This window comes from Lepidochelys kempii, chromosome 4, assembly GCF_965140285.1.
Source record: "Lepidochelys kempii isolate rLepKem1 chromosome 4, rLepKem1.hap1, whole genome shotgun sequence".
Classification (NCBI taxonomy): domain Eukaryota; kingdom Metazoa; phylum Chordata; order Testudines; family Cheloniidae; genus Lepidochelys; species Lepidochelys kempii.
The window spans coordinates 73,778,173-73,792,082 of NC_136383.1; the positions used below are offsets into that span (position 1 = coordinate 73,778,173).

At 39.6% G+C, this 13,910-nt stretch overlaps 1 protein-coding gene and 1 long non-coding RNA gene across 4 annotated transcripts in view; one reads left to right on the forward strand and one right to left on the reverse strand.

The window, feature by feature from the left end:
• Positions 1–13,910, forward strand: part of LOC140910539 (uncharacterized) — a 93,902-nt gene that overhangs the window by 16,560 nt on the left and 63,432 nt on the right. The window lies entirely within an intron of this gene.
• ASB5 (ankyrin repeat and SOCS box containing 5) overlaps positions 4,543–13,910 on the reverse strand; it is a 59,873-nt gene continuing 50,505 nt past the window's right edge. For all 3 annotated transcript variants that reach the window (XM_073341668.2, XM_073341669.2, XM_073341670.2), the window contains exons 6-7: positions 10,357–10,548; positions 4,543–8,239 (exon numbers count right to left, since the gene is read on the reverse strand). In XM_073341668.2, the coding sequence (XP_073197769.1) occupies positions 8,112–8,239; positions 10,357–10,548 (320 nt within the window). In that variant the 3' untranslated portion in view covers positions 4,543–8,111. The remainder of the gene's footprint in view (positions 8,240–10,356; positions 10,549–13,910) is intronic.

Genomic DNA, 13,910 nt, shown 5'->3' on the forward strand with positions numbered 1-13,910 from the left:
TCCAGCAAAACAATGGAGGGCAGGGTGCAAAGGAGGGCAGGAGACTGGCTGGATGGAAGGAGAGGCTGGCAGCTTCCAACACCTTCCATTCAGCAGCACCACAGAGTGCAATCAACAGAGGGAGAGTTGGTGAGCCTACTGGCTTTTAGATCCTAATAGAGTTCATCTTTCTATTAAACATATAGAGCAGTACAGAGATCAAATCATGCTCACAGGCTGTCTTTCTAGTCGTATTTGGGACAAATTCAGAGAAGCCCCAGAGTTCATAGAATGATTCATCAGGCACAGCCCTAGTGCATAGCTCCACTCCCAACTCAGGAAGCTTGAGTGGGTCCTAGTGGGAGGAAATTGAAGCAGAATGAATTGCTGGCCAACTTGTTATTTCAAGGAGGTAGCAGGTAGGAGCCTTTGACCTGGAAACGGTGGATGCAAGGGGAAAAAGGCAGGCTTTTGACTCAGATACTGGGAGATGGAAGTATGGGCAGCTGGCTGTTTTTCAAACAGGAATGGAGGCAAGGAGCTGAGCAGAAAGTGGCTGCTAGATCATCTTCAAGAGGAATAGAGGAGCTGTAGTGGGATTTACTGCAGAGGAGCTGTTAGGGAGCAGGGAAGAACACGCCTCCACATTTATTATTTGGTTTTATTTGGGATAACTGATTTGTGCAGAAGGTATGGAGGTTCAGAAATGTCCCACCCTACAATATATTGTGGGCACTATTTGTCATTGGCTATGAATGTATAGTAGCATTTTGTTTATGCTGAGACCTTTATATAATCTTCAATCTGTTTGGTTTGTGTTATTGCAACTCTTGCTTTAAATGCTGTAATTCACTCTAGACAGTGCCATATGGCATGTACACTTGAATGTAACAATGCCTACATTATTAAATCATTTTAAAACAAAAATAGAAAAATCATGGAATTTTGTACAGGCATTATAATATCTCAAAACCTCAAGTCAACCAGGCCCTGATTAAATACATCATAAAATACTCAAGGAGCTGACTGAGGAGCTATCAGAGCCATTCGTGATTATCTTCGAAAAGTCATGGAAGATGGGAGATTCCAGAGGACTGGAAAAGGGAAAATATAGTGCCAATTTATAAAAAGGGGAGTAAGAACAACAGGGGAATTACAGACCAGTCAGCTTAACTTCAGTTCCGGGAAAGACAATGGAGCAAATAATTAAGCAACCAATTTGCAAACACCTAGACGATAATAAGGTGATAAGTAACAGCATGGATTTGTCAAGAACAAATCATGTCAAACCAACCTAATAGCTTTCTTTAACAGGGTATGGGGGGAAGCAGTAAATATGGTATACCTTGACTTGGCTTTTGATACTGTCTCACATGACCTTCTCATAAAAAACCTATGGAAATACGACCTAGATGGAGCTGCTATAAGGTGGATGCATAACTGGTTGGAAAACTGTTCCCAGGGAGCAGTTATCAGTAGTTCACAGTCAAGTTGGAAGGGCATATCAAGTGGGGTCCCATGGGGATCGGTTCTGGTTCTGTTCAATATCTTCATCAGTGATTTAGATAATGGTATAGAGAGTACACGCATAATTTTACAGACAATACCAAGCTGAGAGGGGTTGCAAGTGCTTTGGAGGATAGGATTAAAATTCAAAATGATCTGGACAAACTGGAGAAATGGTGTGAAGTAAATAGGATGAAATTCAATAAGGACAAATGCATAGTACTCCACTTAGGAAGGAACAATCAATTGCATACATACAAAATGGGAAATGAGTGCCTAGAAAAGAGTACTGGGGAAAGGGATCGGGGAGGGGGGCGGGTCATAGTGGATCACAAGCTCAATACGAGTCAACAGTGTAATGCTGTTGCAAAAAAAGCAAACATCATTCTGGGATGTATTAGCAGGAGTGTTGTAAGAAAGACACAAGAAGTAATTCTTCTGCTCTACTCCGCACTGATTAGACCTTAACTGGAGTATTGTGTCCAGTTCTGGGCACCACATTTCAGGAAGGATGTGGATGAATTGGATAGAGTCCAGAGAAGAGCAACAAAAATGATTAAAGATCTAGAAAACATGACCTTTGAGGGAAGATTGAAAAAATTGGGTTTGTTTAGTCTGGAGAAGAGAAGACTGAAAGGGGACATGATAACAGTTTTCAAGTACATAAAAGGTTGTTACAAGGAGGAGGGAGAAACGTTGTTCTCTTTAACTTTTGAGGATATGAAAAGAAGCAATGAGCTTAAATTGCAGCAAGAGCAGTTTAGGGTGGACATTAAATTCCTAATTGTCAAGGTAGTTAAGCACTGGAATAAATTTTCTAGGGATGTTGTCGAATCTCTGTCATTGAAGGTTTTCAAGAGCAGGTTAGAGAAACACCTATCAGGGATGGTCTAGATAATACTTAATCCTGCCTTGAGTGCAGGGGACTGGACTAAAAATCCTCTTGAGGTCCCTTCCAGTCCTCCAATTCTATTAATTGTGAAAATGCACAATCAAATCTTCTCACATATATTTCAGTGAATGGAAATGAGAGATTAGATCTTGCTTTATTTGGTCCCTAAATGTCTTTTTGAAGCATTCAAAAAGCCAGGGAATAATAAATCCAAATGCTTCTTCATTCAGGATCTATCTTCCTGCAGAATCCAAGTGCACAGCTCTAATCCAGAACCCAAAAGTGGTTATTTAAACACCAGGAGTGAAATCCTGTCCAAACTAAAGTCAATAGTAATTGTCATTGACTTCAGTGGGACCAGGATTTCACCCACATTTTCTTTCAGGATAATAAACACTATGACTTCCATACATGCCCACATGCTACAAGGATAAGCACCATATAAAGTTCTACAATAGGTATACAGCTACATTGCTTTTAAAATATCTATTGATATGTATAATTGCTGTTTCTCCCCTACTTAAATTAATTTCATGCTTGTAAAAGATGTCAGATTGACAGACCTGCAGATTACTGTGTATCCATAAAACAGGTTCAGCATGGGCAACAGAACTGCAAGCATCCTCACGCTGCTCCAACATGTGTCTTGCTTCTAGCTTTATTTCCAGACCTACTCAGTCTCTGGTCTTATTCGGGGGGGGAGGGGGCTACAAACAGTTGCCAACAGAGGTAACAGTTCCAAACATGGTGGTGATTGTGAGTTTGTGATGTAGACATGTTTTCTAGAAACTGGGCTGTGACAACCAATTCATTTCCCTGTTCTTTGTTCCCTGCTGCTTTTCATGCAATGCACTGTCAACTCTGGAACCCCTTGCCAGAGGGTGTTGTGAAGGCCAATACTATAACGGTGTTCAAAAGGGAGCTAGATAGATTCACGGAAGATAGGTCCATCAATGGCTATTAGCCAGGATGGGCAGGAATGGTGTCCCTAGCCTCTGTTTGCCAGAAGCTGGGACTGGGTGACAGGGCATGGATCACTTGATAATAACCTGTCTGTTCATTCCCTTTTGGGGCACCTGCCATTCGCCACTGTCAGAGGACAGGATACTGGGCTTCATGGACCTTTGGTCTGACCCAGTATGGCCGTTCTTATGTTCCTGTAAGATAAAACCTTTTGGTTATTACTGATCTAGACTGGATTCAAACAAACAGCGTAGAAGACTCCATATCTCATTTCCCTAAGCCATGTACACTCTTTTTTTTATGACTTTCTATGTTGAGTTTTACAGAGCTTTAGTGGAAAAGAGCTCAGCTCTGTTTGTGTTGGACTCCCACAGATGAATCCCCTAATACTTTTTACATATATTTTGTTCTACAAATGTAGTCCTATCTCCAGGTATCCCTTCCTTTGCAATTGCTAATACCTACGGAGTCTCCCTTGTGGAGAGTTGCCCTCGTACAAGAACTTTATCCCAGCATTCCCGGTGTGGGGTGGGGATAGGTATCCCTTTAAATTTGGCAAAGTCCAGCAGCTGTAGCCCTAAAGTGGCTATTCTGTAACTGGCTGTTATTGCATCTTCCACTTTTCAGTGGGTAAGTATTCAAAATTCCTGTTGTGGTTTTTTCCTTCTCTTCTACTGAGAAAATCATATATTCGCACATGTCTAAATGTTTCCATTATTGTTTCTGGGGAAAAAAAATTAAAAAATTGATTTGCTTGAAATGTTCCATGAAACTTTTTGCTTTTTCATCAACAAAGCTATTTACTTTTAGAGGGGGGGAGAGGGGAAGAAGAACCTCTCACTCACTCTTACATTTTTTACTTACCCACCCTTTTTCCAAAAGAAAAGAGTAAAAAATCGAATTTTTTTCTCACTAAAATAGAATTAAACTTTTTGAAAACTTTTAAAGATGTTGTGAAGTGAGTTTTTTGACAAATTTCAGCCAAATGATAACATTTTTTGGAGGGGGCAGGTAAAAATGTTCATTGCGATTGAAAAGGCATTTTCCATTGAAAAAGATCTTGCTGGGAAGTTTTTGACCAGCTCTCGTTAATTTTTTTGTTAGAAATGTAAATGTTATATGTAACTATCAAAATGTATTGAATATGAGTTGCTGTGGTTGTAATCAGGTAATGAATTGTATACAATATATGATCATGATTATTATTATTATTTATTTGTATTTTTATAGTGCCTCTGAGCCCTAGCTATTGACTAGGACTCCACTGGGCTAGAGGCTGTACAAACACAAAACAAAAATGACAATCTCTGCCTCAAGAATTACAATCTAAATTTAAGACAAGAGACAACAGATGGCTACAGACCACAAGTGCTGGAGAACAAGGAAACAATGAGGCAATAGTGCTCAGCATGATAAGCTATGTTTTGAATTGTTTGCTTGCTTTTTTTCTGAGAAAATAGGACACCTCTGGCATTGTGTAAACCAAGGGAGAAAAATCTTGTAAATCCAGAGCTACTGACATGTACAACATGCTTATTTAACTGTTTTCACTTCTTTTCAAGGATGGGATGGTTCTTTGTCTAAATGTAACCTGACATGAGTTGCACATAGCAATCTGCACAGAACAATGCATGTTTACTGTCACTTTTTTAAATTACATGAAAATCTGAATTATATTCCATGTAATCCATGGCAGATTTGAAGCCTAAGAAGCTAGTTTATCTAGTTTTGAAGAGAAAAGCAGTGCCGATATAGGGGATGGATTCCAGAAGCCCATAGCAAAGAATTTCCCTATAAAGGAATACAGATTAAAAATAACACTATGATTGGGAACAACTTCAGAACTGAATGGGCAGAAGCTTTTGAAAAGAGGAAAGCAACATTCCTCTTGTCTATTTAATCCAAACAGAAACGTCAAAAAGACAATAGGAAGAGGGTACAGCACTCATCATGTTTTTCTTTTTTGGGATCCAGACTATGGTGTTCCTTTGAGGAACAGCTGTATTTTCATTCCAAAAGAGATGATGTGATAAGAGAGCATAAATGGCAATTCAAAAAATATAAATTCAGAACAGATGTTGGGGATGGTGGGTTTTTTTCCCTTTCAAACCATATGTATCAAATATGCTATCATGTCAGGTTACAGGGACAAGGCACAGATAATCAGACCGCTTCATGGGTGAGAAGGAAAAGCCTGAGTGGAGATGAACCCTATGTGGAATGGCTTTCGAATTTTTACCAAAACATAGTTTATTCTTGTGGCTAGCCTGCCTTTGAATCTTCCTCAGAATTGGAATTTTGTATTAATTGCATGAGGTTAAGTGCTTTGGTTTAGGTTAGTAGAAACAATGAAATTAAAACATTTTAAAGTGTCCTAGGATAAAACTTTCACATGTAGCAAGGAGCCTATTTCTCTTGGCTGCTTTCAAAAATTTTACCCCTCTCACTGATTAATTTTAATATAATACATAAAACAAAAATGTTTTACCATCTTATGAATTAATGTGTTATGATGTTTTTCTGTGATTCATTCCGTGTACTGTAGACACAGTCTGAATGTCGAAGAGCAAAGACAACAAGGAGTCCGGTGGCACCTTAAAGGTGTTACACCTTAAGGTTAACACCTTAAAGGTGTTAAAGGTGGCACCTTGTTGTTTTTGTGGATACAGACTAACACAGCTACCCCCTGATACTTGACACCATGAAGAGCAAAGAGATATTCAAACAAACAGGCATCCAAATTGAAAAATGACTTTTTGTAGAAGGAATCATTTTGTTTCTCCTTTACAAATGGGGCCCATCTCTGTATAATTTATTAAATTTAAAATACTAAAGTAGGATTAATCCAAGAGATTTAGAGAAAACTTTGTGTGGTGCTTTTGTTTCATTATTACAATGTAATATCAATATTTTGCATTAAGATTAGGTGTTTTCACTTTCTATAAAGATTTATGCCAAAATTTTCAATAGGTTGCATAGGGCAAGTGACTGTTGCCTAGTCAGGACTTGGATTTTCAGAACAGCTTTCTAGTCAGGCCCAAATGCCCTGATTAATACAAGAGGATAGTATCAGGACACAGTTAAGGAGCCAGCTGCTCAGTCAAGATTTTCAAAAGCCACAGGTTTGACTAAGTTAGCAGGTGCAGTTGTTACCATTCAGTAGTCTAGCCATTCCTTTGTTCTGCAAACCTGGGATCATCAGTCCATTCTGATTAAAAAACCAAACACGCAGGAGAGTATGAGTGAGAGTGATTCTATTGGTTTCTATTGGCAGCCGTGTTAGTCTGTATTCACAAAAAGAAAAGGAGTATTTGTGGCACCTTAGAGACTAACAAATTTATTTGAGCATAAGCTTTCGTGAGCTACAGCTCACTTCATCGGATGCACTATTAGAGAGCAAGCCCGCAAGATAGCGACTAAGCAACAGCTGTTATAAGGGCACTGGGGAGAAGGGTTGGGACAGAGGAAATAGGAGACTAGCAGGGAGAGTGGGGAGATAAGGGAGATGGCATATCTTGAGACAAATGAGGGAACACAACACCTGACCATGCTAGGATGGCATATCTTGAGGAGGAGGAGGAGGAGAGCCAAGCTTGCCCCAAAGTTTCCAATACCATCCATGTTCCCTCTGAACCCAGGAAAACTTACAATTACCTGACTGAAATGCAGGCTCAACCCCAAACCATTATACACTTTTGTGATTAGTGAAGATGACGTACAGAAGTTTTATTATCAAGGTCACCACAACCTTGGGCATACTAGCCACTGGGTCCTCACAGAGGACCATTGGCATCAAACCAGCTTCTTAGAAGTTCAATGCCATGATGAAGCCAGTGACTGAAACATTGACTGAAACAAGTGATTATGAAGGAGATGAGTTTGCCCGCTGTCCAGAATAGATGGCTCTTATGACATACTGGAAATGGTACATGCAGAAAAGTCAGATTGCTCACCATCTCCTGCAAGAGGCAGGGCACACTGCTGGTTTAGGGTGCCCTTTATATGAGTAAGGGTTCAAGGTATTAGCAGGGGAGCCAATGGTAGAATCAAGGTCAGGCAACAGTGGTGCTGATGTGAAGACATTTTATGTTTCCTTTTCAGGGATATGCCAAAAAATATGGCTTCTGAGTCTCCAATTAACTGTGGAAGTGGTGTTGGAGAGGAAGGGGGAAACCACCTCACCTGTCCATATTTTTGAATATTGTGTAAAGCAACTCTAGAACTGTGTGCGGGGGAAAGGGAAGGAGGGGTTGAAATGAGTTCTCATCAGTTGTCATTTATGAATTGCCTATATAGGAAAAGCAAGAAAGAAAAATTGAGAGACCTATTTATTTTTCCAACTTATAGAGTGCACCTATTGCCATGTATTTCTAGGCACAAATAACAGACATTTACAAATATACAATAATAAATCCAAACTGACAAACTCAACAATACTTGTAAAGGAACTCTGTTGGGGTTTCAGATGTATCAAACAGATTATAACGTACAAATACAATTAATTAACTTTATCAGCAAAATAGCTAATTAGTAAGTGTTAAGCTAAAGCTAGCTATACAATCATTTCCCAGAGTATTAGCACACTTCATTTTACTCAGTTGTATTAGCATGTTGGCACCGAGTCGTTCAAGGGCTCCCAAATATTGTTACATCATGACTCCTGGTGTCAAAGACTTAGTATGGTAATATGTAAAAGACTATTTCCCCAGAAGTTCTTCCTGTGGAACATTCGGTATACAGACAAAACAGTACTTGTTCAAGTTTCTAAATTTTATCTATACTGTAAAAAATCCTTCAATATTGTTGGCAACTGAAGTTGGGGGATAAGATGCAGTCTTGCTCTTCCGATGCAATTTCGGATACATAGTCGGCAGAGCTGGCAAAGAGAGCATGGAGTAGCTACAAACAGATAAGAGATTTAATTAAGTAAATGTTGAGTATCCTTAGGAGTTTACAACATGGGGTATATTTAATATTGTTAGGGAGTACCTAAATAAACGTTAATTTTAAAAATTCTATATATCAGTTGACCTTATACAGTATAGTCTCTCAAAGATATACAACAATAAAAATTATGCTACTCAAATTTTATTAATGATCAAAGAAACAGAAAGGGCAAGGAAACTTATATTTAAACTAAATATCCAGAAGAATACATAGTAATTAACTCATGTTGTTGTGTTTATATAGCTAATAATTTTTAATTTTAAAAAATTGTGTTCATGAAAGATCCTCTGCTGACAACTCCAGAGATTGAAATTCTTTTTATTTATAGTATAGGTACAATATATGCTACACAAATGCAAGTTTCACCATCAATATATTTCAGTCCTTCCCTGTAGGGACCACTTTCAGGAGTTAAAGGGAAGTTCACCTTTCATGCCCATTCAGTTTTGGCCTCTTTGCTGAGGTTTCCGGAAATGCTGCTGGCTGTGATTAGTGTGTGTTAAGGACATCTGACTACTAAAAACTAGACCAACAGCCTTCAGATGGTGATACTGGATTGAATTAGTGCCAGGGACGCACAGCTCCCTCAATGGTCACCATTAAAAATGTATCAGTTTTCGCTTATAGAGCTAGCTACTCCTTTAGAGTACTGTGTTATGAAAAAAAGGTTGAGGGGTTGATTTGCTCACAGTCTAAGTATCTACATGGGGAACAAATAGTTGGTAATGGGCTCTTCAGTCCAGCAGAGAAAGACATAACAAGATCCAATGGCTGGAAGTTGAAGCTAAACAAATCCAGACTGGAAGAAAGGCTTTTTTGTTTCGTTTTGTTTTGTTTTACAGTGAGGGTAATTAACCAATGACACAATTTACCAAGGGTTACGGTGGATTCCTCATCACTAATAAATTTTTAAATCAAGATTAGATTTTTTTAAAAATAAGATATGCTCCAGTTCAAAAGAATTATTTTGGGGAAGTTCTATTGCCTGTCAGACTAGCTGATCAGTGGTTCCTTCTGGAGTTGGAATCTATGTATCTATGACAGAGCATAAGGGGAGCAACCCTATGTGCAAGGATAGGAATTCTACCTGGCCATCACACAGGCTACGTGGGGAGGAAAGGTGAGGCTACTTCTACCCTCTTTTCCACTGTTCTCCACATATAAAGGCCAGGCAGAATCTGGCTCTGAGACATTATTATTATGATGATGTGTCAGAGCTGGAGGCTCATGTTAGATTATCACTGATGTCTTCCCTCAGTTTTGTGGTTCCAAAGCAGACCTTTAACATCTATTTAAAGTAGTATTTTTGGTGATTATGTTTTACTTAACAGCTTAAATAAAGACAAGGTTGTATATATCAACTCTTCTTTCTCAGGCAGTTAAATTCAACTATAAATATTTACTCCATAAAGAAAGTTAGAGTACAAGACTTTAATCTAAAAAATATTTCCCACAGGACAGTTTTGAAGAAAAAAATATAGGGCCTGATTCCAGAAAGTCTCTCTCAGATGCATAGTCTTTAAGAGTAATAATTCGGTGGTTTTAAAGCTACATAACAATTTATTAAAGTAATATTTTTGTGACTGTATGACTCAAAAATTATTCTGATTTTAAAAAAAAATCTAACGCAGTACTGCTTACTCAGTAATAGAATTGTTCCTCTTCCCATTCTCTAAACAATTGAATGCGACACATCTTTCCATTTCCATGAACTATTTTTTAAAAAGGAAATTTAAAAAATCCAAGTTTTTCTTTAAAATAAGCTGCATGTTAGCCATACGTTGAAGCTACTAGTTTTTGTTGGTTTCTGTTATCACCTGTTAAACCGAGGAGGCCACATCTTCAGCTGATATAAATTCAATAGTGCTCTGTCCACTTATGTCACCATCTGAAAAACTGTCCTATTTAAAAATCTTTTCGATACTTTACAAAGCTGCAGGTAGAATTTTTAACTGAGTGTAAACAATCATTTTTAAACCCATTATCAGACAGCTTTTACTGATTCAAGTTTGTCCAAAAACAAAAACTATGTATAGAATGATGAACAAAAGTATATTTGTCCCACTTACCTTCATGCAGAAGCAACATTCTCTCCACCAAACTGCTTGGGGCAGCTAAATCTATGGGCCGTTCAAAATCTGTATTCTTGGCATTAATGTCTGCCCCAAATTCAAGAAGCAAATTTACTATCTCTGTACTGGGTTGCTGAGCCGCTGCATGTAGTGGAGTGTCCAAATACTTTCCTTTCTGTACATTAGCTCCTATATACATATATTGGAGAGACAGAGACAAATAGATGAATTAATGTTGTCAGTTATAAAAGGTAATGCTTTAAAATCTGGAACAAGGTTTTTAAAAATAAGCGTCTGAAGTTACATTCCTAAATTTATAAATATATATATCTAAACAAATGGTCAGAATTTCAAAAGTTCTAAGCACTCAGTGGTCAACGTGAGCTGCTGGGTTGGGTCCAGGATGGGTCACACAACCCCTTATATTTAACTGGTTTAAAAAACATTCTATGGCTTTTAGAATCAAATTCCTTTTAACTCTCCTCTTCCCTCTCGAGCTCAGCCTCTGTGCTTTGTAAGCAGATATACTGGTATAGAGAAGGGGCTTTAAGGATAAAAAGAGAGGTACACAAACTGCTGAAAAACATTGCTGAAAGGGCAATGGCATCTTATGGCTCTATACCCACTTTAAACTCTCACTTTCATAGAATCATAAGACATGTAGAGCTCAAAGGGACATTGAGAGATCATTTAGTCCAGCTCCCTAATCTGAGGCAGGACCAAGTATACTTAGACTATCCCTGATAGGTGTTTGTCTAACCTGTTCTTTAAAACCTCCAGTGGCGGGGATTACTTTTATCCAAGCTAATTTGGGAGCTATTTAACTTTACTAACTTTATTTTTACTATTGAGTGAAAAGAAGAAAGTGGCTAGTGGTGCTGAAAATGCTTGATATCAGACCACTCAAGGTGGATGTTTTCTTTCTTCAACCCCTGTCATAAATATAAAGGGAAGGGTAAACCCCTTTGAAATCCCTCCTGGCCAGGGGAAAGCTCCTCTCACCTGTAAAGGGTTAAGAAGCTAAAGGTAACCTCGCTGGCACCTGACCAAAATGACCAATGAGGAGACAAGATACTTTCAAAAGCTGGGAGGAGGGAGAGGAACAAAGGGTCTGTCTGTAGTCGTCTTGGCCGGGGACAGAACAGGAATGGAGTCTTAGAACTTTTAGTAAGTAATCTAGCTAGGTATGTGTTAGATTATGATTTCTTTAAATGGCTGAGAAAAGAATTGTGCTGAATAGAATAACTATTTCTGTCTGTGTATCTTTTTTGTAACTTAAGGTTTTGCCTAGAGGGGTTCTCTATGTTTTTGAATCTAATTACCCTGTAAGATATATACCATCCTGATTTTACAGGGGGGATTTCTTTATTTCTATTTACTTCTATTTTTTATTAAAAGTCTTCTTGTAAAACACTGAATGCTTTTTCATTGTTCTCAGATCCAAGGGTTTGGGTTTGTGGTCACCTATGCAAATTGGTGAGGCTTTTTATCCAACATTTCCCAGGAAAGGGGGGGTGCAAGTGTTGGGAGGATTGTTCATTGTTCTTAAGATCCAAGGGTCTGGGTCTGTAGTCACCTAGGCAAATTGGTGAGGCTTTTTACCAAACCTTGTCCAGGAAGTGGGGTGCAAGGTTTTGGGAAGTATTTTGGGGGGAAGGACGCGTCCAAACAGCTCTTCCCCAGTAACCAGTATTAGTTTGGTGGTGGTAGCGGCCATTCCAAGGATAACGGGGGTAATATTTTGTACCTTGGGGAAGTTTTGACCTAAGCTGGTAAAGATAAGCTTAGGAGGTTTTTCATGCAGGTCCCCACATCTGTACCCTAGAGTTCAGAGTGGGGGAGGAACCTTGACATGGTGGCACAGTGGTGGGATTAACCTGAAATCATTTTCAGATCCAGTTGAGATTTTTTGAACTAGAAATACAGATTTTAAAAAGGAATTTTTAGGAAGTCCAGAAGGCAGCTTTGAAACTGAAAGCAGCTTGGTTTCTCTCTGCTTTGTGGCCAAGCAGAGACAAAAGGGGATTATCTTCTGAATTGCAGGTTTTCTTTGCCTGGAGGCAGGGTACTTAACTCCTGCAGGGAAATTCACAGTCTTCCAACCCAGAGGTTTTTTTTTTTTTTCTTTTCTTCCTAAAAGTAAATAGGGGGTGTGTGCTCTACCCATTTGCCTGGAGACAAAAGTGGCAGGGTTTTTTTTAGGATTTTGATTTTTTTTTTTTTTGTTTTACAAGGAGCACAGGTTTGAAAAGAAATTTTTTTCTTCTTTGGGCTGGGTAAGCAGGTTTCCAAGTAGTTGGAGGGTTTTTGCTTTAATTTGGGCCCAGAGCAGAGACAAGGGAATTGTCTTTTTCTGTAGGCTGACAATCACTATCAGAGAATAGGTATTCTATTCCAGCACAGCAAAATTTTACAGCCAAGTTTTGTTTGTTTATTTCTAAACCTCGGGTGTAAAGTTAGTTAAAAACAGAGAGGTTAGAATGGCCAAATCCTCAGCTCGACTACAGCTGGAATTAGCCAAATTTCAGGCTGAGGAAAAACAAAGGGAACATGAAAGACAGATAGAACTCATGCAGCTGAAGAAGGAACAAGAAAGGGAGGCAGAACAACACCAAGAGGCTGCCCACAAGAGGGAAATGGAGGCAAGGAAGCATGTGGAGGAGGAGAGGGAAAAAGAGAGGAAGCATGTGGAGGAGATGGAGAGGATAAAGGCCCAGCAGAATATACCAACAAACCCTAGCAATCCTTCTCCAGGTACCACTTCCCATCCCAGAAAGTTCCCCACCTACAAGGCAGGTGATGATACTGAGGCCTTCTTAGAAAACTTCGAAAGGGCCTGCCTTGGGTACAACATCTCTACTGACCAATACATGGTAGAGCTGAGGCCACAGCTCAGTGGACCCTTAGCTGAGGTGGCAGCTGAAATGCCTAAAGAACACATGAACAAGTATGAACTGTTTAAATCCAAGGCGAGAGTCAGAATGGGGATAACACCCGAGCAGTCTCGTCGGAGGTTCAGAGCCCTAAGGTGGAAACCAGACATGTCATTTACCCGACATGCCTACCACATTGTAAAACATTGGGATGCCTGGATATCAGGAGCAAGTGTTGAATCTCCAGTAAATTTGCCCTTCCTAATGCAAATGGAACAATTCTTAGAGGGTGTTCCTGAGGAAATAGAAAGATACATCCTAGATGGGAAACCCAAAACTGTAATTGAGGCAGGAGAGATTGGAGCCAGATGGGTGGAGGTGGCAGAGAAGAAGAAAACTGGTCGCAGTTGGAGCGGAGACCAGAAGGGACCACCCCAGACCACACCCTATTACCGGGGGCCGCCCAAAGCCCCACCTACCTCCCAAAGAACCCTCCAGACCCCTTATCGTCCCACCACCCCGTTCTCCAGCAACCCTCCTCGCCCCAGTGACCCGTCAGCTGGACGATGTTTTAAGTGTAACGAGCTGGGGCATGTAAAGGCCAACTGCCCCAAGAACCCCAACAGATTACAGTTCATTGCACCGGAATCACACCAGAGGTCCACAGGCCCAGATACC